This window comes from Chinchilla lanigera, unplaced genomic scaffold, assembly GCF_000276665.1.
Source record: "Chinchilla lanigera isolate Chin_1 unplaced genomic scaffold, ChiLan1.0 scaffold00016, whole genome shotgun sequence".
NCBI lineage: Eukaryota > Metazoa > Chordata > Mammalia > Rodentia > Chinchillidae > Chinchilla > Chinchilla lanigera.
This window is the reverse complement of record NW_004955417.1, coordinates 30984815-31011056: the sequence shown is the minus strand read 5'-3', so window position 1 is coordinate 31011056 and position 26242 is coordinate 30984815. Positions and strand designations below refer to the sequence as shown.

The following is a 26242-nucleotide window of genomic DNA, read 5'->3' as shown; positions in this document are numbered from 1 at the left end:
GGGGCCTGCGGGCCTCTCAGCCCTGCGTCTGCTCGCTGCCTCCCCCGCGGTACTCTGCGCTCCGGCTGGGCTGCGAGGTCTGAGCCCACCGAAGCCCGGTCCCGCTGGGTCTGGAGGAGCGGAGCGAACGGAGGCCGTCGCCCTGGGCCCGCGCCTCCTCGCGGCACCGCCGGCCCCGGTCTCGCCTGGCCCCAAGCTGAGCTCCGGCGGACGCAGAGGCTGCAGCACTGACCTAGGGCCCGGGGACCGACGACCGCAGAGGGGACTGCCGCCTGAGGCTGCGGGGGCAGAGAGCCTTCCCGAGCGGAGGCCCGCCGCCCGCCTTCCCCCAGCTCTGCGCGAGCGCTCCTGACTCGGCCTCCTGCGCCCTCTGCGCGGCCGGGCGTGGGGGACACGGCGCGGTACGCCGCCGCACCGTGCAGTCAGCTGAGGCCGGGCTGCAAGGAGCCCGGTGAACAAGCCAGACGCAAGCGTGGCGCGGAGCAAGAAGGCAGACGCAGGAAGCCGGAGAGGGGTCTTTCTCAGTGGGACCGCGATGTGGGGGGAGAGAGCGGCCGGAAAACGGGGCCAGCTGTGCGATGCGCATGCGCCAGCCCCACGCGAGGCGCGTGAACACCGCGTGCTGCAGACTGCTGACGCCAGCGTGGAAACAGGCGAGACGAGGCAGGGGTCTGCCTCCGCGGCGGGAGGTCCTGCGGGAGCGGAGGGCCCGAGGCCGCGTGAACTTCACTCTCCCCAGGCTGAACAGGGTGTTTTTAAAGAAAAATCCTTCGTTCAGACGTCTTCAAAATACGCCGTTCAGAAGCCCGCACGTTCTCCTAGTCGCCCAAGAAGCGGCGCGGCGCGGTAGAGAGGGTCCGCGAGGCTTGGATCCAGCCCGCCCTTCGCACCGTCGCTGTCCAGGTAAAAAGCTGAGCGCATCGGTGTGACACAAAAATACCCGCCTCCAGCTGCTGGCAGGAGGGAGGGCGCCCCTCGCCCGGGCCGGGCTGGATCCGTGCTCCCCCGTGGCTGTCTGCTGCCCCCGGTTCCGCCTGCCGCGGCCGCAGGTTTGCTCCGTGCTCGCGGCCTGCACGTCGGTGAGCACGCACAGCCCGGATTCCGGCCCCACTGCCCGGACCCCTGGCTTCCCCCTCACAGCTGGTGAAACCTCCCTGCAGCCCGCGCTGAAGCTGTGAGTGGCCGTGGTTCCCTTCCGTCCTGCCTGCACCAGCCTATGAGCAAAGCCCGTGTTTCAGCTCTAGCGCTTCCCTACATCATCCGTCGTCACTGCTTCTACCTTAACCTCAGCCGCAGTCATCTGTTGCCTAAATGGTCTTCTCGCCAGCTTTGGTTCGCTCTTGTGGCTGTACTGGTCTTAAAAAGAAATCAGACCACAGAAGTCCCTGGCTCACAGCCTTCAAAGGGGCCTGTGACAGTGAAAACATGCTGGAGATCTTCACCGTGCTCACAGGGCCCCCTCAGGCTGGTTCTCCTGCTCCTCTGCCTTCCTGCTTGCTCCCTCGTCCAGTTCTCTAACCTGCAAACTCCTGGCTGTGCAGGCCTGGCATCTGCCCCCTGTTCCTCCCCCGGGCGTGCAGTGACATCCTGCTTTTGTCATATCTCAACTTTAAACAGAGAGGGGCCTTTTCTGATGATCCAATAAAAACAAAACAAAACAACAAAACAGCCTCTAGCTAATGCCTGTCTCCCCTACTTTCTCACCACTGAGACGCAATGCCTGACACCCACAACTTAAAGGAATAGAGGTGTATTTTGGCCCACAGTCCATAGCTGGCTGGCTCCAAGGCAGGGCCGCATGGCAGAGGAGCATCACAGAGGAGAAGCTGCTCATGCCAAGGCAGACAGGAAGCAGCCAGAGGGATCAAGGGAGGAGGAGGGACACGGACCCTCCCAGGCCACGCCCTAGTAATGCATCCTCCACCAAGCTCTGCCTCCCAACACCACATTTAGCTGTAAACCCATCAGTGCAGGAACCCATGATGAACACCACACCCTCACCACCCCATCGCCTCTCCAAAGCCTCTCCTGGCAGTGGTGAGGCTTTGAGGGGCTGTCCAGATACAGACTGGAACGATGCCTCGCCTCATTGTAACACCACTATTTGGTGTTTTTCTTGTCTACTTGTTCATTTCCTGTATCTTTACTACCATAAAAAAGTTGTGAGAATACAGACCATGTCATTTCAGCCTACCAGCATCCAACCTGGAAAAATACCTGCCACACAGCAAATGTTTGTTGCGTAAAAGAAGTAGATAAAACAATGCCTTGTATTTGTGAGTATTAAGGATAATATTTTATAACTGCACACATAAATTCTATTGTTTGGTTAGGGATAGGATGTTTTCTTTTCACACCCAATGCTCTCTTTAAAATTACAAACTGAATGAATACAAGGATCATGTTTATTCATTCTTCTGTCTCCTGGCCTCATACCACAGTATGTTACATACCAGAGACATTTAATATTCACGTTAAATTGATTGGAATTTAGGTTGGTTTGTTGACAAAATCTCACTTTAGAGATGCAGGCTGGCCTCAAACTCAGAGTGATTCTCCTGCCTCAACCTTCCAAGGGCTGAGATGACAGGCATGCACCATGACACCCAGAAATGCACTCAGTTATTGATGCCTGACATTTTCTTAGGTTGTTTTTAGCGGAGTGGGATAGCCCAAAAAGGTGTGTCTTAAAAATTGCAATGGATTTTAAAGGTTACAACTAATTGAAGGAATAAATACAATGTAATCACTTCAACTAAATGTCCTTCTAGCTAGCTACTATGCTCTACCAAGCAATAAGCTGCACAACACAGAGTTGAAAGAAGTTATTTTCACAATTTTTAAAGTGCAAAGAGTGATTTCATTTTACAGACAGAACAGACTTCTGATTCTGTAGATTAATAATTTCCCAACTCTGTTACCTACAACTCCTACTAAGGAAGGCACTTCCCATTGTCACACAGTATGCCCAAGGATACGTGAAGCAGAAAGTTTACAGACTACTTTTCCAGTGTCTTGTCCTCTATATTTTCTAAAAAGTTAGTGAATTCCATTTTCTTTTCAGAGAACACTAGTGTGATGCACCAACAGGATCAAGAGCCATAATTTTAAAAACACTAATGGACAGTGTACATATCTCCCAATCTGAGGCCCCAAAGTGAAATTATTTGCCAAAATTCTTGCCACAAATAGATAACAGAGATGGTTAATCATATGGAGATGATTTGTTAAATCATAAAGTTGAAATATTTATAACAAAATCTGTTAAACGGCAATTTTGTCACCAATTTTGTCACCAATTTTGTCACTGACAATTCTCTTAATATTTTTCACTAACAGTACCAGGACTCTGGAAGTGACTGTGTGGACTGTAACATTTCACATGTCTAATAAAACTTTCCTTCCTCAAGCATGCTCAAGAGAAAACTAGTGTGTCCGCGATTATATTACGGGCTCCAGTTCTTCAGACCCCGGAAGCCTACACCCCCCTGGTGGCTCAACTGTGGACTTTGGCACTTTGGATTTTTTCAAGTTTGCTGTCATTTGCAATGTGTCCATTTTTGAGTGTGCCAACCACACATTTCACGTCTGTGGTAGAAACAAGGGAGGGTCTCTGGGAAACACTGCCAGTGAGGTCATTTGGGATCTCTCACAAGAGGATTCACAAACCGGTCACTTGCCCTCTGTTCCCCGGTCACAAGAGGGGAGGAGACGCAGACCCAGCCTCATCTCATGGCGATGAAGTAGAGCAGTTCCTATAGGGGACTTAGAACCACACTTAGGAGCCCACTTTTTCCAGCAGTGTTTACTTAGCTTCCCCGCAGTGTTCAGGTCCACACACCTATGCAAGTGTAACATGCCTTGTGTGAAAATGTATTTCTCATAAACATCCACTGGGCATTGGACCCAGGGCCTTTGTACTGAGCAACATCCCCAGCCCGCTTTTAATTTTGAGACAGGGTATTGCTAAGCCAGTAAGTTGCCCAGGCTGGGCTTGAACTTATAAAGTCCTGCATCAGTCTCCCAGAGTGCTGAGATTACAGGTGTGCAGCACCACACCCTGTTTAATTCTCTACTGAAACTTTTAAAAATCCTACTTGTTCCCGATAAGTAAGTTATTTTATGGCAAACTTGTAAAAACACACTGTTAGCTCATACATGTGTTACAATTTCATGTTACTCTGTTACTAATACAATTTTCATTCTTGGTGGCTGGGTAGCAGTGTTTCACCTGCGAAGTGCCTAAATCACCCTCTCACATCTCTAGCAGGAGCTCCTCTCTCTGGCCACCAGGCCATATGCCATTCTCTTTACTGGTAATCTTTTCCTTTCAACACTCACGCGGACCACTGTGTCTCTGTTTATTAGTACATGGTTGCTGTACATAATGGCATTGATCATGGGGAAGCGGCACATTACATGACACATCTTATTTCTTTTATGACCCCTTCCCCTCCTCTCTCTGCAACTCTTTGTCCCCTTCCATCTGCTGGGGCTATATCTCCCTACTTAGTAATAACTAGCTTTTACTTTCCTCTTTAAATCATTTGTACTTTGGGTTTCTTATTTAAGAGAAAGCATGCAATATTTGCACTTGTGTGTCTGATTGATTTCACTTAACAGTATGGTCTCTTGCTGCATTCATTTCCCTACACGTGACTCAAGTTTATCCTTCTTTAATGCTTCCCACTCTTGGCTAAAGTTAGCTTGCAGGCCCACAGCCACATGGGGCATGAACTCTCATCTTCAGGTCAGAAACCCTGTGCCTTCTCCACGCTGGATGGTTTGTCAGCCCTACTTGGACGGAAGACTGTTTCCTGACAGAAGCTAAGAAGTCTGCCCACCCCTAAATCCATCCTGCCAACCCAGTGATGTATCTCTGCCTCACTCCTGGGGAAATAATGCAGTTTCAAGATTTTTGATTTTATATAAAATAATTTAAAATTTTACTTAAAATTATTATAAAACTGTAAGGCAAAGAACAGTATATGTTTCAAAAAGCTGCTATTTAATCCAAAGTGAAATTATTTCAGCAGTGTGATATAACTTCCATCTGTCCATTCTGTTTCTCTTGCACATTTATTTGGAATCTGTAAATATTGCACTCCAGTGTTTGCCCTTTGCAGGGGTGTGTGATTTCAGTTAACCCAGTTGTTCTAGCAATAGCAGTATTATGAATTTTTTAAATGTAAGCTCAATCCAATCATGCAAAAACATCAAGACGACCCCAAATGAAGGACCGTTCTGCAAAAACAGTGGGCCATGGAGATGTTTGGGGGATGATGGGGGTGGAGGAAGCGGGGCAGGCTCCCCACAATGGAGGTAGTGCTTATGTATCATGAACATGTACTAATCAGAACAGAAACTAAAAAAACTGACCAGTACTCACCAGGGAGGAATAGTGGCATTAGATTTTGCTTTTCTAACTTTTAGATAAGTGTTTAGTTTCAAATACATTCTAATGCCATGCATTTGGTGAAAGACTTACATTTATGAGAGCATTCCTGCAAAAGTTTGCATTGATTACACATTGTTCACAGCTATCAAAAGGTTGTGCAGCTCCTTTACATTCTAGAAATGGCAGAAGATTCTGTGTCAGCTGCTCTCCTATGGAGCTTGCTGGCTTTAGGGCTGGGTTATACCTTCTAGCTATGTGTAATAAAAGAACTAGAGCATGCTATTTATTGAACCCTACCTAGTTTCCTCAAGTGTGAAATGAGCATGATAATACCTGCTGATGGTTATGGTTTGTGTCTGCATGTCCCCCAAAGCCTCATGCAGTCATGGGGTGGGTTCTAGAGTTTGTGATTCATTCATGGTCCAGTGCTGGGATTAGGGGTGTGAGTGCTGCACCCGCCTGGGGCAGGCAGCCTGCACACAGTGTAAGGGAGAGAGAGGCTTGCTCTCTGCCGCTTCTCCCTTTTGCTCTTGCTGCTTTTGCCATCTTCTGCCATCTTGAACTGTTGCCCTCTGCCATGTGCCACCCTGCCTTGGAGCCAGCTGAGTACAGACTGAAACCTCCACAGACTGTGAGCTAAATAAACCTTTCCCTCTTTAATTCTGGGACTGACTATTTTGTCTCAGCAACAAGAGAAAACTAATACACTGATTATAATAAGGAACAGCATTATAAGGAACAAACACAAAATCTCTCAGTCTGGCATAATTATTTTTTTCTGTGGTACTGAGGATCGAACCCAGGGCCCTCACATGGAGCTACATCCCCTTTTTTAACAATTTTGTGACAGGTCTCATCTCACTAATTTGCCCAGGGTGGACTTGAGCTTGCAATTCTCCTGCCTCATTCTCCCAGAGTGATTGGATTACAGGCCTATACCACCAGAGATGAAAATAATATTGTTAATGTTATGTACTAGTTATTGAGTACTTACTGTGTACTAGGAATTAAAGAGATTGCTTTTTCTGGATTATTTTATTTAATTTTTATACCAATTTCACTTGCTAGGTAAGTTGGAGGTTAAATAACTTCCCCAAACACTCTGACACACTCTTTCAGATACCAGGTGATGTAACAGTCAGGAACTACTGATTGCATCATCTGTTTGCCAGGAAGCTGGTGTGGAAGTGGTGTTGGCAGTGTAAAACACGACTGGGGATGTGGCTCAGTGGTAGAACACTTGCCTAGCATGCACAAGGCCTGAGTTCAATCCCTAGTACCACCCCCAAAAAAGTGTAAAATGCTTATTAGAAGAGAAAACGGAAAGAAATCAGGATTTGGCAGAGAGAGCTTTCCAGCGATGGCAAACCTGCTAGGGCTTTCAGTGACACAAACAGCCCACTGGAACAAGCATGCCATGGCTTTGCCACCACCCCCTTAGGCCATGACGTGTATCTGACACCTGTAAGAGAAAGGTGTTGGGTGGGGGAAACCCCATGTCCGTCCACCCACAGGCTGTCAGTGGTGGAGCTGCCCCTGGGGCTGCCCAGCTCGAGCTGTATAAATCCAGAGGTTTTCACTGCTGGAGTCTGCCGGCACCTGCACGAGGCTCTCGTTCTTGGCGAGATGGCTGTCGCATCTCCATGGCCACTATTCCTCTCTGCTGAGCAGAGCACGCACAGCTCCACACTTAGGTGAGGGGCTACTGCTTCGAGGCAGGGGTCGAGACAAACTCAGAAGTCACTGGGTGGCTGACGCACAGAAATCACTCGACTCCCAGCATCTCTCTTGTAAAGGAGAACACCTCAGGGACAGTTTGGTTGCCTTCTGTTTAACACATGGCCGAATACTGTACATTATTTCTAAAATTTAGAGCACAAGATCTCCATGAAGTGGGAGAAAGTCTGGACACTGTGCTCAGAATGCCTCTTGATACTTCAATGGCACGTTGCCATGCTGTCTCCGATGGTTGTCAATAAACTTAAGCAAGCTAAATTTTATCAGTGCTTTCCCTCATCAGTATGTAATTGACTGCAGATGCGGAACACAAGTGCCGTGGAGCCCCCGACCCCGCACGCGCTGCGCGGGTCCCCGGCCAGGCAGCCAGCCCACGAGGCCCTGGCTCCGCAGCGGGAAGGGCTGCGCCCAGGCCTCCAGGCCCAGGACGCTCTGAAGCGAGCACTTCCCCATGCTCGGTGCCCAGCGCAGAGAGGTCAGGGAAGAGTCGCCGCTTGCACAGAGAGAACCGAGCACCGAAGCGTTTTGAAAACCAAAGCCAGAGAGATGAGACTCCCCCTTCCCACTTTTCCGCCCAACCGCCTCTCCCTCTGGAGGAGCACCAGAAAGACATTTCTGAAGAGAGAGACAGACAGAAGACGTCCTGGCCGGCAGCCGGAGGAGGGCAGAGCAGCGTCCGGCTGGGTTCGGCAGGTGCAAGGTCAGCGCCGCGGTCCAGGCCAGGCTCCCCACTTTCCCACGGCCGCACGCGCTGACGCCTGAGTCCCCGCGGTCGGGCCCTGCTCGCAGCTCCCTGCTGTCCTCCCCTCCCCTCTAGGCGCTGCCCCACTCAGGCTTCCTTTGTGTCTGTCTAGACCCTAAACTCTTTCTGGAAAGTGTGATTGTTCACAAACTGTGTTTAAGCCCAGTAAGTATTTGTGGGAAGTCAAAAGCTCTGTTAAAACAGTGATCACTGATATGGGGGCACCACGAACCAGAAAAATTTTAAGAGGCCAGGCATGGTGTTGCACACCTGTAATCCTAGCACTAAGGAGGCTGAAGCAGGAGGATCACCCTGCGTTCGAGGCCAATCTGGGCTACACAGTAAGTTCAAAGCCATCCTGCACTACATAGCAAGACCCTGTCTCAAAAAACAAACAAAAACGTTTTCAAGGAAAAAGGTGAAAAGAAAAATTTTAAAGGTTGTCAATTTTTTATTTTGTTAAGTGAGGACATTAAAAGTAACAACTACAGTCTGGTTTTACGTCATTGCCTCTTAAAATTGCTATTTTAACACCAAAGAAGTTGCAAAGATTCCTGAAATAACACTTCCTGAAATAGCTTCTTCACCAGTAACCGGTGACAAGCACCCCTGGGACTGCGGGGTTCAGCCACTCTGAGCTCTGCTGAAAACACCCGGGCTGCACCTGCCTGGCACCAGAGGGCTAGAGGAATGACGACTTGCCTGTTTTCAAAACTTCTGCAAGTGGAAACTTCCGGAGATTTGGTCTTCGCAAGTTATTCTTCCAAATGAGACAACTGTCTCCTACCCTCATTATCTGTGTCTTTAAAGGAAAGACTCACTGAGCGGCCTGGAACTGCTTTCCAGCTGGGGCTCATTATCTTTCTCCAGGGTTTTTCTCTCTCATTCCTAGTAAACCTCTGAAGAAATGAACATACTAGAAAGAGCTACTGTAATTTTGTTTATTTTTAAAACATGCTTGGGGAAGGCTTGCTCCCGTCTGAGCTAAGAAGAAAAATAAAATTATACTTGAAGTATCTCATCATGCAAACACTCCTGGCACATTTATTTTGGATATAGCGCTTGTCTCATAAAATCAACAAAATTCATTTTGGTTAAATTTTATACTAGCACAGAGTAAGTATGTTTTTCATTTTACATTATTTATTTCACAAGTTATGAAAATTCTCCCTGACCTCACTAACAAAACAGTGAAAGAGCACTTTTATTATAACTCAGCGGAAGATGCCGCTACTGCTGCAAACCAATGTGTCATTAACAGACGGGGGAGACAATCAAGAAATACAGCAGCGGTGTGTCTACCTTAAATCTCATTTATTTGGGGGCCCACAGGCTGTGTGACAGCAGCCTCTGGGAAAGCAGAGCCACGACAATGAAGCGATGGAAGCACGAGCACGATGTGTTGTCTCCCGGCCCTGACCACATCGCCCGCCCAGCCTGCGCGTCCCTGGCAGGGGTTCCAGTGGGGACAGGTTGCTGACTCTGCCTTGGGCCTCCACAAATCTATGCTTTCTCCCTACTTTACTTTCCTTCAGTGGTAACTTCCTTGTCAGCCTTAGCAGCAAGGAAAAGAAAGTCTCAATATTCTAGCTTTATCACATTATTTTTTTTACAATAGTTCTATTAAAGTCAAAGCACAATATTCTGTTATAAAATAATTTTGCAGGTAATTTTTCCAACTAAAATCATGCTTCCCAGTAAATCAGTAAATAAAGCAATATGTATATACACAAGTAAAAAAAAAATCTCATGAATTAAAGATCTCTGTATACTAAAAACTCTCAAAAAGAATTATGCTTTTTTTTACATAGTATTTTTCTGTGCCTCACCAGAATTCTTTGAAAATAAATGTGTAGTAGTATATTTGACTACAATTTGAAAAGCCTAGATGGCTCACTTGAGATGTAAGAGATGTAAGTAAGAATTGCCTCCTCAGTACTCTATAGCCATGATGAGGAGGAGGTCAAGGAAAGAAAACAAAGAGACCGAGAAAAAAACAGCTGCTTTTGCTGTAGCACTAAGAGAAACAGACCCCAAGTCTGATTCCCGGGGCCCCAAGAAGAACTCGACGACTGCATTCATCTGCTACCACTGTTAAAAGCCAGGCCACCTCAAGAGGAAAGGTGACCACTGGAGATTGGTCTGCTCTTTGAAGCAGAGGCCCCATAGCTCAGACCCATCCTACCAGTTAGTCCAACAGGAATGAGGGGGCCCGGGGCATACTCTGCTTCTCCCTCTGGCCAGACCGTCATCTCCATGGAGGAGCCCTGGGTAATCATGACTATGGAGGAACAAGAAAAGAGCCTGCTGCTAGACACAGGTGCAAGTCTCTCGGTCCTTCTGTTCAATCCTGACCTTCCTTCCAGCCATCATACCTCAGTGACAGGAAGCACTGGTGAGGAGGTAATATGCTATTTTTGACAACCCTTAGGCTGTAACTACTTGTTAGATCCTTCTTGTGTATCTGTCTTCCTGAGAAACCACTTTGAAGATACCACCATGTATTACAGCAGCCATTGATATTTTCCTCCTAATCTATCCATAATTCTGTAATGTTTGTATTGTTCCTATCCTATTTTGTAAATGGATGTATGTCTATTATTATGTGTTTCCTACAACAACCATTGAGAATAGTTAATGATTTTTCAATAGGTCACTCATGTATAGCTCTATTTATTTGCTTTAGAAGCCACTTTAAAGATACCAAAGTATAGTACAACAACTATTGATGGTCTCCTACCTCTTTTGTCTGTAACTCACTATTATTTGTCTATTTGTTTTCCTGAGAAACTATCTTGTAGATAACAATATGTAAAACAATAACCATTGATAATTTCCTACCACTTTGTCATTTGGTAACCCCCCCCCCATTATTATGTTATCCTGAGAAACTATCTTGTAGATAACAATATGTAAAACAATAACCATTGATAATTTCCTACCACTTTGTTTGTCATTTGGTAACCCCCCCCATTATTATGTTATCCTTCTTTTACTCTTTAAAATAAAAAAATAAAAATAAAAAAAATGAAAAGCCTAATGTGTATCATTCAACTTGCAGAAAGTAATCTACTTTAATATGTTGGTTGCCCTAATTAAAACACTACCTGATTCATTAATTTAAGGAATAATTAACTTTGTACTTAAAATTGGTGCTTAAATTTCATACTTTAGTACTTCAATTTAGCACTTAAATTTCCTGCTTATGACTGGTATTAATCTAGCCTCATTCAACATGAACGTAGATCATAAGGGTTCATACCTGCACTACTATTTTAAAATGTAAATTAGTCTTGTATGTTTTCATTTCTTGCATAGATTAATATGTTAAATTATTTTTAATTTTGAGCACAAGTTTCCCCAAAATTCTAGGAAATGAAACACAGAAATGTTGGTATCATTTTTGAAAAGTATATAATAATAGGTAAATATTTTAAACTATCAGGAGCTAAGTTTGGCTTATCACTCATGAAAAGTTATAATTGGCAGCATAATACCAGTACATAGATATCAAAGTGTCAACACAGACAGAAGCACCAGCCCATGCTACACACTAAGCACAATTTACTGAAGAACAGAAGTTCACCCAGAATGCACTGGTCTGATCTGAGTAGATGGCTAAAATTTTACATTATGATCATTTAAAATCATTTACATGAAACTAAAACAGGCAAGTTTTTAAATTAGAAAATATAAAGATTTTTAATTTGAGGGAGAAAAACATGCATTATTTATTAAGTATAAAAACTCTAGTTAAAAGCCAGGCGTGGTGGCACACACCTGTAATCTCAGCACTCGGGAGGCTGAGGCAGGGGGATCGTTGCAAGTTCAAGACAAGCCTGGGCTATAAAGTGAGCTCAAGGCCAGCCTGAACTGCATAGTGAGACCCTGTCTCAAAAAATGACCAAAAAAAAAAAACCTCTGGCTAAAAGGCTCAGACAAGCTTCTGGCATCCTTGATTTACTAGTAGACAGACCTACAAAGCGACAATGCTTCTGAGAAACTGTCACAAAGGAACAGACACCCAGACGAAACTGTGGGCGTGCAAAAATTGATCCAAATAAACATGAGACACAAACAGGAAGCCGGGCTGCTTCTCCCATTCGCTGCCCAGGAGAAATCCTGTTGGGTTATATTTTCAGTTGTAGCTAAGGTACTAAAATCTGACATTCCTTGGAGTCCTAGAACTTTGATTTGACTTCTGGCTTAACCAGTTATTAATATGACTTTGTGTACATCCTTGGCTCTCATTTGATAAAAAGTAATAATGTACACCTCAGAAAGTTCTTGAGAAGGTTCTTGAGAAAATTAAATATGAATATTTGTGAAAATAGCACAATACTTGACGCACACATTAATTTTAAGTGGTTAAAAGTAATCACTTTAATGAAATCATTTCATGGATGGATTTCTATTTTCTTTCTCTTCTTTGGTCAGTTTTAGTATAGGATGATGTAGCAACACCTTTGTAACATTTTCCTGGTGACAGTACAAAAGAAGCCTGAGGTAGATTTGAAAATGATATCTTGGAGCAATAATATCTTGTTACCTTTGTCTGTTCTTTACTGCTATCCACCCACTTTAGATCGGCCAACCCTGCAGACAGCTGTCTGCAATATTCAGCCAGCTACCCAGGAACCCCAAAGGTTTCTTCAGCTTAGGAGTCCCGCCTCTGCCTACTCAGCCTTCTGTGAAGACCTGGGATGCAGCGCAGTGATGAGGGCTCTCTGCTCAGACACTTGGGTCTTTGGAATTTCTCCTGACGGCCTTAGGGGGCAAAGCCAAAATGGGAGTGTCACTGACATGGTTTTAATTTCTCAAATTTGTTTTCAGCTTAAAGGAAAACAAAGACAGATTCTGGGGACCTCGCCTCTGCGGGCTTCACCAACACCCCAAGTTCCCGATGTCTTCAGCCCCAAACCTTTCCAGGTTTCTGCACGACAAACAAACTAAGCAGACAGGAGGAGCAAGGGGGAGACACACTTCCTGCAGAGATGCCCCAGTCAGCAGCCAGGCGGTAACTTCCACCGTGCCCACCGCTGCCCAGCGGCCTTGCCTCCTACAGGAATTCTGCCAAAATACTCGCTGTCTTTATCTCTTCGCCGCGTTGACAGCTTTTGTCTTTATTTCATTTTTGTTCTATGGGAGCTTCAGGAAGATGGTGAAATTGAGGTGTGTTTAGGGTGAGTTTTCTCTTCACTTTGTTAACATGTAAACTCAGGTTTCCTTTTTGAAGATTCTTAGGCTCACTGTCCTTGCAGGATGTTGAGTTTATTCTGAGGTGCAGTCCTTTAGGAATTTCATCATGAAAATATTGGCATGAAAAATCTTCTCAATTTACAGAAACGTCCATCACAATAGCCTACAGTTTTACTCACTAAAAGCATGCTATTAGCCACAGGACAAAACGCACTAAAGGTGCGAAGCACAGCGGTCAGCCGTGCACACCAGGCGGTGGAGCCATGACTCAGTTACCCAGCCAAGCCAACGGGGCTGGAAGAGCCCCGGAAAAGGGAACCACGTGTCCACCAGTGGGTCCCTGAAATGAACGCTCTGCTCCTGCAGTGGCAGCGTGGGGTACAGTTTCAATTAATACAGAGACTGTCCTCCGCTAGAGGTCATTGGAAGGTTTATCATTCATGAAAACATTAAACTAACGTGGCTGCAGTCTGACAAATGTCTGCCTGCAGATCACGTTAAGATAAGTAATTCAGAAAAGTAACTTGGCTCGGTTTATGCAATAAACCCATCCTTTCTCCTTCATTTCGCCTTGCTTCTGCCACCATCATAAATGCAGGCAAGCTTCCTTGCAGTCCTTGGAAAAGCACTGTGCAACTGTGGGTTCTAGATTTCCTCCCAGAAAACCCCTATGACCCACGAGGCCCTTGGAGTCTCCCAAACCCTTGTGCGTATGTGTCCCCACCAGCTATCTCTGTTAGGGCGCTAGCAGTGCAGTTAAGCGGCTACTGAAGGAGAACTAAGACAGTGAACGTTCAGATCTAGCCACATTCTCTAAATTTTGGGTTTTCAAAAGAACACTGAGTGATGATCTCATTTACAATGATAAGCAATGTATACGTCCATCACTGTCATAAAGTGAACTCCAGTGGCTTCACCGGATGGACCGCTGCTTAGCTCAGAGATGGCGCCTCCTCGTTTCTCTCTTACCAGCTCCGGAGGCAACGGCTTCTCAGAGGGTGTTAGCGGTCACAGCTGGGAGGTTTCCTCTGTGACAGTGGCCCATTGCTTTTGGGTGGTGGTGAGGCCGCACTCTCAGTGGAGCAGAACCACTCACGCTGTGGCTGGGAAACAGAGGAGGAGGAAAGGCCACGTCCAGATCCCTCCAGGAACCTGGCTCTGCGGCCCGGGCCGCATCGAGGCATGGTCTCCCACAGGTCCCAGAAGCTGGAGCCTTTAACACTCAGGACGCAAGGAGCCAAACCGCAGCAGACTACATAAAATAAAAAGCCTGTTAAGGCCTCTTCCGGGTTGTAGATATTCCCTTCAACTAACTAGGGCGCTGTTTTAGGCACGGAACTTGTGTTTTGCTTTGTTTTTACTTGGTTTGGTTTCTGTGAGACAAGGCCTCACGATGGCGTTCAGGCTGGTCTAGAGGTCACTGTAGCCCAGGCTGACTTCGAACTCACACTGATCCTCCTGCCTCAGCCTCCCAAGTGCTGGGATTACACGTGTGCACCACCACGCCCAGCTTAGGCACTGAATTTGCGTCTCCCGAGAATTCATGTTGCAGCCCCACTGCCCCTCTCTGGGAGTGTGACTATGTGGAGGTCGACCTCAGAGAGGGGGTGGAGCCACCTCTCACACAGCTGACTGCTGCCGACCAGAGCAGCGCAGACAACAGACACGAAAACGAGGGCCGGAGACATCAGCCTACAGCCACGGAGAGGCCTCTTGGGCTCCTGGACCTCGGACTTCTAGCATCAGGAATGGAAAAAATGAACTGTGCCACTTACGCTAGGTATTTTCTTACATTGGCCCTAATGAAGTAATGTGCTATTTAAGGCAATAAAAGGAAAAGAAAAACAATTCATCTCACTTAGCATATGGTCTCAAGCTGCACCCATTTTCCTGCAAATGACTGGAAATTATCCTTTTCACGGCTGAGTAGTAGTCCATCATGTGTGAGTACCACATTCTCTTTATCCATTCATCTGTGAAGGAATACTTACTGTTTACGATGGACATTTAGCTATTATGAGCTATGCTGCTATAAACGCGGCTGTGTACGGATCACTGTGCTATGACGTCTGTAACTCAGGAAGAAAGCTAGAAGGAAAGGGAACAGCTGCTGCAGTGGGATTCCTAGTTTCAGTTTTCTGAGGAGCCGGGTTGCACAGTAATAGAAGGAAGTCAACTGACTTTGGAAACAAGCACGCGCGACAGATAAAGTGTAAATCTGAGGAATCTTGAGACGGTGCGCGAGAGCGCAGCGCTGACCCTCCCCAACGCCCCCACCCTCCCCCACCCTGCCGCGGCCGCCTCCGCCCCAGCGAGCCTGCACAGGGCCAGCCTCGGTGTCCTCCCCGTCCCCCTCCCCGTCCCGGCCCCCCTGTCCTCCCTGTCCCACTCCCCGTCCACAACGACTATGGAGCAGCCGGCCCGGCCCAGGCACGTGCTGCCCCTCCTTTTCACCTGTTTCTGGAGCTTACACATCCACCTCCTGTTTTTAACTCAGTGTGTTGTAGACAATTTATGCCGTCCTTTTCTGTGCTTTACTCATCTAAGACTTTTCTGTTCCGTCGCAGGGTGACAAATTTTTCCTCGTCTGTAACTGAATCCTCCAAGTCAGGTTATAAAACCATCTCATTTTTTAGATCAACATTCGGACTTCTGCTACAGTGTCAGGAAGGTTACTGTTTAGTTTTTGTTCAGTGTTCTCCAAAAGTAATCACTTTCCCTGGAGTGATTGGGGTAATTTTCCGTATCCGGCAGTCCAGGCTGTGTCTTAGCTTTGGGAGCGCGAAGTGAGGACTGCATCAAGAGGGTGAGGGGCGACTCCGGGCAGGGCGGGGGCGGCAGAGTCCGCGGAGAGTTCCTTCCCGAAAGTACACAGACTGCAAATGTCTTTGCAGGGGAAAACCTGTTAGAAGGGGGCCAGGAATTACAGCAGTTCTCTAGGAGAGGAACACGAAGACAAACGTTTTGCAAAGGTCTTAAAGGGCTCGCATGGAACGCAGTGATAGTGCTTGCCGAACACATGCCGAGGGCTGGCTTTGGTCCCCAGCGCTGCGAAAGAATAAGAAACACCAAAGATCTAAAGAAATGGTAACTTGATAGTACTAAACGAGCTTCTTTTTATTAACTACATTGAGGTTTCTAACAGATTTAGTATCAAAAAGGATACCAAACATTTAGTCTTACAGCATTGTTAATGTATCTTGGTTCTTTGGGCTTTGGAAACAAAGCAAAATACTTTCTAAACTATAAATCACTGTATCTCATGATCAAGTGTAAAAACTTATAAATAATTATTATGTTCATTTTAATTAGTATTAAAGAGCTGTTTCTTTTAAACTGTTTAAAATTATTTTTGTTCTTTTCTAATCCAAGTTCTAAATGGTTGCAAATCTATTTCCTTGAAGTATATATCAATATTTTCTGCATTATGTAGTCGATGCTATGAATCCATAGCTTCTAACATTGTTATTTTCTCCCCTTGCGTTTTAAGCACTTACAACCTAACCCTGGCATCTGGCCAGCCTCCTCAGGGCTCGAGATAATTGTTAGTGGCTTGTGGTGACTTCAGCCAATTCTTTAAGAAACCTAAGAGAACAGAATTGGAGTTTACAAATTGGAAACCTTTCAGTTTAGGTAAATATTATTTTTCTCACTTTTACTGCAATTTTTTGGACTTTGATCCATTTCTAGACCCCTAGATAAATAAATCACACAAATGAATTTTTCTAAGACAAAGATTAAAAGTACATAATAATCCAAAATCATTAGAATAGTTGAGACACTTTTTTTTTTTTTTTTTGGTTTTTCTCAGGTACCGGGAACCGAACTCACGACCTTGCGCTTGCCAGGCAGGCGCTTTACCCCTGAGCTAAATCCCCAGCCCCGAGATGCTTTTCTCTTAATATTTAATAACTTTGTTCTACTTTTCTTTTCCTAAATATTATTATTACATTAATAACCCTTAGTTACTGCAGACTGATTAGGCATGCAGTCTCTCAAATGAGTGGATGGGAAGGCTTAAATAAATGAGACAATTGAAATGATTTCAGGGCTCCAGGAGGACTCAATTATATTGCAGACTTTGAGGTTCTCTGGGTTGACAGAAAAACTTCCCTGAGCGGCCTATATTTATTCGGTTTTCACACAAAGCAGGGGGATACTGAAGAAAATGCAGGAATCTGGGCAGGACTTTGGAATCCCTTTAAGGACTTCTCTAGGTAATACATTATGTTAATTTTGGAGAACTATGTTATCTCCAGGAAGGCCTTCACCTCAGGAGTGAGATGCCTGCAGCTACAGTGTTCTTTTAGTTAATTGGGGTTGGAGCCAAAGGTCCTCAGCAGTGGTCTTGTCTTGTCCTTTGAGGCCTTATGGCATCACCTACCATTATAGGCCTCAGTAGGGACCTGTAGTAGATTGACAACTGGTGGTCAACTTGTAACCCCCAAAGGAACTGAGTAGGTGTGGTGCTGGTGTGGGAGGCCCACCTGAGGACTATTGCCAGCAGCCTAAGAGGCAGACCTGGGGAAGCTGATGGGAACTGGTGGAAGCTGTAAGGAGCTGCTGGTTCTGTTGGAGGAGCTCGTCATGCTGGCTTTCCTGATGAACTTGGTTGTTTTCATCCCCCTAAGAGCTCGGGACCTTTTTGGCACTGAGAATAGTTTCCGTTCACTTGGAGGGAGCTCTGGTCCTCACTCTGAGCATCGCTTCCTGGCTCCAGAAGGGAAGATGGTGCACTGCCAGTCTCTTGGGAGAAGCTTGCTGTGTTGGCTTTCCTAATGGGAATTCAGCTGTCTTCACCATCGGAGCAGCTCAGGACCTCAGTGATGCAGAGGATGGCTGTAGTACATTTCGGGGGAGCTCTGGTTCTTACTTTACTCATTGCTTCCTGGCTCCAGTGCAGATCCCTCAGCCTGCTAGCATAGATCCTTCATCCTGATGGCACAGACCTTCTAGATTTCACCGCTGACCTTTGGGCCTTCCCAGCGCAGATCCGTGAAACAGACCTGCATGAGATAATGTTATGGGCTCTAGGCCTCCAGATGGACTCGTGGGAGGCACTGTTATGAGCTCTAAGCCTTCAGCCGGACTCATGCAGAACATTATTGCGGGATTCAGGCCCTCAGCTGGATATAGTGTGTGGACAGATTTCCTGCACTCTCTTGTCTATGATTCTTTGGGTGACTATTATAAATAATTTATAAAATATGTGTCCTGTATTATATTGTCCTGTATTATGTGTCCTGTATTATATATGTTTCCCCTTGCAATATCCCCTAAACCACAACAGGACCAGTGACTCACAAGTAAACATGGAAAGCCAATTGGTTAATACTAAATCCTGCTCAGAGCTGCTTCATAGCAGTCTCATTATAACATTTCTTTTGGTTTATTTGGAGGAATATCCTGAGACACAGCAGTCTTTAAAGACATTATTCCCTGTGTGGCCATCTTAAAGGAAAATAAAAAGATAATGGGAGATATAGACCTCCGAATTTCTTTAAATTTCATCTGCGACCCTCTTTGCCCTTTATGCCTAACTTATTTATAATATAAAATTCATAGTGTTGTGTTTATCTAACTTTAAGTCCATGTTTATGTAGTGTTTTTTAAAAGTTCTGCTACAAAGGCATTTCTGTTGACCATAAGAGTCAATGACCCTTTTTGCTGAATAAAGAACTCTGAGTTTTTTTCAATTTACAAAATATCATCTCTCACTCTTTCTTTTTTCTCTTTATTTTTTTGAGACAGGGTCTCACTACGTAGCTCAGGCTGGCTTTGAACTCACCGTGTAGGCCAGGCTGGTCTTGAATTCACAGTGATCCTCCTGCTTCAGCCTCCCAAGTGCTGGGATTATACGCATGTATTATCACACTCAGCATCTCCTACTCTTTAAAAACAGAGACCCGCTTTTCAAATACCTTGTTTTTGATACTGGGCATACAAAATGCCATATCTTTACTGCACAGTCATGTGGATTTTTAAATTTAATTAGTGAAATGTAATTAAATGAAAATGCATGGCTTCTATTAAAGTTTTGGATACGTCATCTAATCAATGAGCTAATCCTAGAAGAATGTTTCTGTTTTTGTTACGCTTTATTGGAATGATTACTCCTTAGCTATAAGGCACATGCCAAAATTCTGTTCACATTAATACCTCTGTCTCAAGTAATTCACCTTTCAGTAAATGTGGCCCCTCTTCTTTAACTTTGCAGGCTTTTAGTTTTCAGCTATTTCATAAACATCACAATCATAAATTGATCTCAGTACCCTTCCATTTCCTTTTTCTCTTTTCTTTCACCCACATAGACATAGGAAGATAAAAGGATACTCTTAACTGCTCTAAACGAAGATACTGATTATGAACATGGGATAATTAGTATAAGCACCATGAAATGACATCATGAGAGACACCACAGCTTTCACACAGGCTTAGAAATTAATGTAGTCAATAAATTGCAAAACTAGTACTAGATCCAGGTCTGTGAGTTATTAGACCTATGCTTAAACTCCCTCCTAGGCTCCTCAGAAAAGAAATCTTATGCCTTTCTTACCAAGTGTGTAAGGCAGGCTAAGAAGAAAATAAGCACGAGTAAAGCACAACCACAGCTAACGTCAAGGCATATAGTCTTCCTGATCTGTGCTGCTCACTGTGGTAGCCATAGCCTTATGTGGCATTTGAATTTAACTTAATGTGGAGTACAACAGTAATTTTTCAGAAAGGCACAGAAATGTGAGTTGGATAGAAATATTCTTTAGAATCATTAATTCTATTCTTTAGAATTATTAATTTTAATTTTATGAGTTTTATAAAACAATGCATACTTAACAAAAAATTCACAAAAATAAAATACTGAATTTTTAATATTTACTGAGTGTTTTAAAAGAGCATAAAAATTTTCAACATCAATGGTTTTTTGGTGTACAGAAGTCTAAAAAAGGACAAAAATAAATTTTGATATGAACTACAATGAAAATACCAATACTATTCTACAAAAGAATCTTTACTTCAATTATCATACTTAAGGCAGTCTACACATGTGAAAGCAACATGTTCCATACTCATGCACTGCTTACATGGCAACACATGTTTTGCTTTTTTGACCTTTCTGTAGGACATACTTGACATCTCATTGGTCTTGCTGTTTTATGAGGAGGTTCTTATATTATGCAGTGTGTAGTTAATGGGAACACAAAATATCAATGAAATAAAGTATTAAATTCTTAATATGTGTTGTGCATTTAGAATAGACATCAACATTTTCACATCTGCTGGGTGCTTGTTTACAAAACCTAAAAGACAACATTCAGAAATAAATTCCTACATGAACTACAATGAAGATACCAATAAAACTCTACCTCAAAAATAAGCTTTGCTTTAACTGTCACACCCAAGGCAGTCTTCACACACGACAACTGCATGTTCCATACACACGTTCTGCTTACACTGATAGCACATGTGCTTAGCTTTTCTTTCCTATGTGGCAGTCTTGTCACCTCTCCTCTTGTCTCATGAGAAACTTCCTACTATATTATAAAAGGTACACTTAGCAGGGAAATAATATATCAATAAAATAAAGTATCAAATATGTAATGAATGCTTAGAATAGACATTAGTTGTTCACTTGCTTACAAAACCTAAAAGATAACATCAAAAATAAAAGCCTATGAACTACAGAGCAAACACAAACAAAAGTCTACTGCAGAAATATGCTGTGCTTCAACTGTCACAACCAAGGCAGTCTTCACACATGGCAACTGCATGATCCATACACAAGTATCACTTACATTGATAGCACATGTTCTTTTCCTGTCCTTTCTTGTAGGGCACAACTGACATCTTTTCTGTTTGCCTGTTGTTTTAGTAGGTCTTTGTGATGCTGTGCCTGCCTGTTCACCTGTCAGCTCACCAGTGTGCTCCACAATTTGTGTAGATCCCTGGGCAGAAACATTTTATTTTTTTCTCTGCTTACACGATCTCTTATGAGCTCCAGTCCCAACCCTCTAAGAAAATTCTTCCATGGTATTTTGCACTTGTTATGTTCTTTGAAAACTATCGAAGTATTTATGCCACACATTTAGTGTTGAGCAAAACACAACTATTAGCCAATACTTTGTGTTTCTAGTAACATCACAGTTGCTGCATTACTTATCAACAACATCTACTCCACCTTTGGTTTGGTTGTAGAAAGTTATCATCTCAGGCTTCCATTTTGTCGAAGTTTCCCTTTCAATATTTCTATCATGGTGAAATGTTGATATTGGCAGTACCGATTTGTTTTTCTTTGCCGTATATGAGGCCAATGTTATATCTTTCTGAAACCCAAAGCTTGTACTATAGAATTGTTTTAAAATTGCAACATTTCATTTGGAATTTCTGTCCATGTTTTTCTGTATAGTTCTTATGCTGGTCAACTTGTGCTCTGTTAGCAAATGTAACATAAATCGGAAATGGGTAAACCAATTGTTGAATGTCACATTCCAATTAGTATGGGAGATGGTAGCAACAAGTCTGTTGACATCATTTGGCTTATTACTACATGAATAAGGAACTGATAGCTGAGTTCCAGGATAAATGTCTAAACTGAGAGCATAGTAAGTCTTTGCATCTACCTGGGCATAAGTTTTTATGCCATATTTTGACCTATCACTTTTCTGAAAGTCTTTTACTTTCCTGCAATTACCATGAGAAATCCCTGCTAAGCATAGCAGACCTATGAATGCTTTCAGTTCAGTTAGTGAGGCATCATAATAATACATTTTTAAATATGGCTGTTGGTGCATACAGAACCTTTTACTTGTATTTCAGCCTTTGTGTATTTCACAGCATCCTGTGGCATTGCATCTTTTACAGTTCCTAACAGTGAATAGCAGTGTTCGCATTCTGTCCAATTCTTTCACCCCTGCCAAGACTCTCCCTGTATTTTCAAACCTAGTTCTAACATTGGATTATTCCATCTGGTTGCATGGCCATTTTGCAACATTTTGACTAGTAAAATATGTACTTATGTTGTTTTCTTAGTCATCTGAAACATGGTGATCTGCATTCCCTGTGTTGGTAATAGTAGATTCTTGCTCCATTTCACTGTCACAGGAACTTTGGCTCACAGGGCCAATGTCAAAGGTGTCACCATCATCATCATCCACCCACATCACTCTTCTGCTATGAAAGCAGGTATTTTACCATAATGGATCACTGTCATCATCCATGCACAAATAATCTGATGATTCACTTTTGACCTGGAAAACTTGCAAATCTGGTTTTTCATATGCCATTGTATTACTCTGGGCTACACTGGGCTACTTTTACCAAAAAAATCAAAAGAAAAAACATTTTTAACAAATTCTGGAGTGGTGCGAGTCTTTTGGACCCTCTGTGATGCTTGGATAAACACATGCAAAAACTGTTCCATGGAGAATAAAGGTGGATCCCGTTTTTGCCACTTTTGCACACGTGCATACACCTGTTTATCACACCAAGTGGGTAAACACATAGATTGTTTCCTGTATCCAGAAGGGTAAGTACTGAGATGTAGCCTGCTACTATTATGCTAAAGTACAAATTTACAGTAGAAAAGTATGGGATGGGTCAGCTGGGCCCAGTGTTATGTTAAAAATTCAATTCCTTAGGTTAACTAACCACACTTCAAGTATTCTACAACCAAAGGATATACTGGATAGTACAGACAGAATATTTTATCAGAAATCTGTTGAACAATGCTATAAATGTAGACTTTTTCATGTATCAAATGCTCACACACACAAACCCAGAAACATATACACATGTATGGATTTTTATTTTAAAAATATAAATGGTTCATAATATAAATATTTCTAATCTGACCTTTTGCCAAATACATGAACACATTTCCCAAATTAGAATATGTAATCTGCATACTCTTTCAAAGCATTTATTTTACCTACATACCACTGTATAATTAATTAAACCCTTCTTTGTGTAATTTCTTATATTAATGTATTTCTAGAGTGAAAATCGGTAAGTGTGTAGATTTATAATTTCATCTCATTTTTCTTATGATGAAACCTGAGAAGTGGACATCTTACATGAATAGGTGTTCACAACTTTAAGGTGTTTGATGTAAAGACCAAATCAATTTCCAGAAAAAAATATAGTGATATACATGTCCACTAGCAGTGTGAGAACTTGCCTGTTAACTCTCACCCTTACTTACATAGATGTTTACTTGCTCTTTAGATCCATGAAAACTTTATTTACTTTATTCTTGGTCCATCAGCCTCTCCAGAAGTTTAATACTTAAGAAATAGTATTTTAACTAAATAAGTAACACAGGGAAAAAGAGTTTGAACTAAACCTGGGAAACTTAAAATGTAACTTAAAATTTACATATGCAATACAATTGTACATAATATATAAAGTCATGAATTATGTATTTATATAGAATTATACAAAAGAGAAATGTAGAAGTATATTAAATTGTACAAATGTATTTATAAGTTTCTGTGTATGTCAAAATCTGTAATTAGGTATAATTTATACTTAATATTTTAATAAGGACATTATTTTCTGTAAAACATCTTATGACAAATTTGCCACTACACAGTCCACTGAAGCCACAATAATACATTCCAGGGTGTGTCAGGTTGAGAAACTGCTATTTTGGGAAGAATGAAGTCACTTGGCCTTTTGGCTGACGTATGCGTCAGAACACCCTCAAGGAAAGTAATACCTAATCAGTAGCATGCAATACAATGGCTGCTTACTTAAGTGTTCTGTAAGAAGGTTTTCACTAATCATTGAATTTGTTTTCTGTAAAGATGCTAAACTATATACTATAAGCTAGAAAGCAACGTAGAAAAAGCTTTGTCCTACTTCAGTAGAACCTGACTGGCTGGTTCTGGTTTTCACACCAGGTAACTGGTGTTGTTGTCCTCTTTCATTTCCCACACTGAGTTTCTGTATTACGTACCTGTCCTATCACATGGCCATGCGTAGTGTTACTTCCTGCCCAGCTCCTCACAGGATCTCATCACCTCAGGAGGCCCTGGGGCATTAAATAGGAGGCCTAGGCTGATGCACAGCTAGAAGCTGGGGCCACTGCAGAGCAGAGCTCCAGATCTGCAGTGAGGCTGTGGGGTGGGAAAGGAGAGGCAAATTAGCAGTGCTACATTCCACTGGCCACCTAGTGAAAGTCCCACTAAAAAGCACTATGGTTTTCTTCACATTTAGTTTAGGAAGTTTTAGGGAGATAGGGAGATGGGGGTACTCTGATGCAGAAAGTGACAGCGAAGCAAGGAAAAAGACGACAATCCCAGACTAGAGATTGGGGAGCATGGTCAGTATACCTGGAGGAGCAACATCATCCTGGAAAGAAAATGAATATTCACCTACACTATCTGCTTTCCACCTGCAACACAAAGGGGGTGAGAGAAAGCTCTTTTCATAACAAAAGGCAAAATATTCTAATTATATTGACATAGTTATTTAGATCACTGACACGTTAACTTGAACCAAAATGAAACTCAATGCCTTGCCACAACTGAATTACTGTTTGAAGACTTAAATCGCAGCTTGATTACTTCCATTGGGAATTAGCTTTGTCTCCAGAGTCTCCTGATACACACAAATAGTGATCTGTACAGAGGAGTCCAGACACTGCAGTGGTTGATCCATCTTTAAAAGCCTCTGTGCAATAAATGATTCACAGCAATTGTATAAGGTTAAAAAGTATATACTTCCTTGCAGGGCACAGATTTAAAAGTTGTCATCTTTTGACTTTGGTCCTTTTAATTGTTCCTGCTCTGAGCTAACAGCACTGTGTTAATGGACTGGCTCCTCCATTCCGGGGTGCTGGCCAGGAATGCTAAGTTCCTTCTGCATACCCACTTAGTGAGGGTGATTTCTAGATGTCCCACAAATGAAAGTGATGTACTTTTAAGTAAACCGAACTCTTACAGGAAAAAGGCATGGCCACATGCAATTGCGAATAATTGGATATGAATTCATGTTGCTGTAATGATAGCGTCAGAATACTATGAGGACACGAGCATTAGGGTCAGAACACAAGCACTGTGTGCTGCCTCTCCCAATAATAAATTACTCAGAGGAATTTTGCTTCATAAAAGTTTAACATTGGAGGACAGCATATAAATCCTTGTATTGAGCTTTTCTAAAAACCACTAAGTGTGCCTGATAAAGTTCCTTTGGGAAAATAAACCTTTTCTGCAATTTAATATTCTGTAATTCCATAATTTATGTAAATGTATTGACTATAGAAACCATCATCACAGAAACCTTTCCTTTTAAAAAAGAAATTAAAAGCAATCAAGCAAATGTACGGGTCCTTATGCTGGCAGTGTATTTCTTGATGACACAGAGTGGGACGGTGGAGGCAGAGGGGCAGATGCGCAGGAGAGGCAGCACGGGGAAAGGCAAGCTCGAAGGCAAGGAGTGAAGCCTAGTGCTAAATTACTTAAGGACAGATTCCCAGGCAGTAAAAACAAAAATAACAAAAGAAACCAGTACCGAGCGTTTCCTGTTCGACTTTGTTCTAAGTGTCCTGAGGCATTACTATTTTACCACTCCAGACCCCAAGAAATAGGAAACAGCACTTCGTTTTCCGGGGAACAGGGCACAGACGGAGACCCCGGAGCTTCCGCCCGGAAGCTGGCTCCCTCCAGAGGAAGTCAATGGCCCAAAGCCGCACACAGCTGTTCTCGGTACCGGGGACTGTGCACGCCAGGCCAGCCGAGCACTCTACCCGAGCTCCACCCAACGCCCTCTTTAAACGGCAGTGTCTGAGACAGCGCCCTGCTAACTTCGCGTCCCCGGATGACACGCGTGGAAGGCGGCCCTCACCTCGCCCGCTCTGCCTCCTCCTCGCTCTGGCCCCGCGTTCACCTGTTCCTCGGCAACAGTGGTTCTTTCGGGTCCGCTTTCTTTTCATACGGATACACGGGGACTGTGGAGAAGGAGACGCTCCCGACCCTCGGCCGCCAGGCCTGTGGAGAGCGCGCAGGGTCCGCGCTCAGTGCGGCGGACAGAGGCGCGCGATGGAGCGTCGCCTGTGTGAGAGTAAAGAAGACACCCGCCGGCCTTCACTCGTGGGAGCCAGGGGTCCCGGAGGGCAGCAGGCAGCGAGCGGGACGAGGCCCGGCGGGGGCGGCCGGAAGGCCGAGGCGGGC

At 43.9% G+C, this 26242-nt stretch overlaps 1 protein-coding gene and 1 long non-coding RNA gene across 9 annotated transcripts; one reads left to right on the top strand and one right to left on the bottom strand.

The window, feature by feature from the left end:
- The first annotated feature begins 6 nt into the window (after window positions 1-6).
- Window positions 7-12977, top strand: LOC102029861. 4 transcript variants are annotated; one of them, XM_013512784.1, is made up of 2 exons: window positions 7-903; window positions 12711-12977. In XM_013512784.1, exons 1-2 carry the CDS (start codon window positions 579-581, stop codon window positions 12713-12715), a joined length of 330 nt encoding a protein of 109 aa, XP_013368238.1. In that variant the 5' UTR covers window positions 7-578; the 3' UTR covers window positions 12716-12977. The 4 variants fall into 4 exon arrangements, with proteins under 4 accessions (XP_013368238.1, XP_013368236.1, XP_005382025.1 ...); XM_013512782.1 differs by lacking the exon at window positions 12711-12977 and adding an exon at window positions 4751-5793; XM_005381968.1 differs by lacking the exon at window positions 12711-12977 and adding an exon at window positions 1161-1666.
- A 94-nt stretch (window positions 12978-13071) lies between these two features.
- On the bottom strand, window positions 13072-26232 carry LOC102003132. Of its 5 annotated transcripts, XR_001233438.1 has the most exons (7): window positions 25917-26232; window positions 24028-24187; window positions 20867-21016; window positions 15531-16124; window positions 15068-15164; window positions 14046-14179; window positions 13072-13166 (listed from the first exon to the last, which is right to left on the bottom strand). It is a non-coding gene; the product is annotated as an uncharacterized LOC102003132 (long non-coding RNA). The 5 variants fall into 5 exon arrangements; XR_001233440.1 differs by lacking the exon at window positions 15068-15164; XR_001233439.1 differs by lacking the exon at window positions 20867-21016.
- Between the last annotated feature and the right edge of the window lie 10 nt (window positions 26233-26242).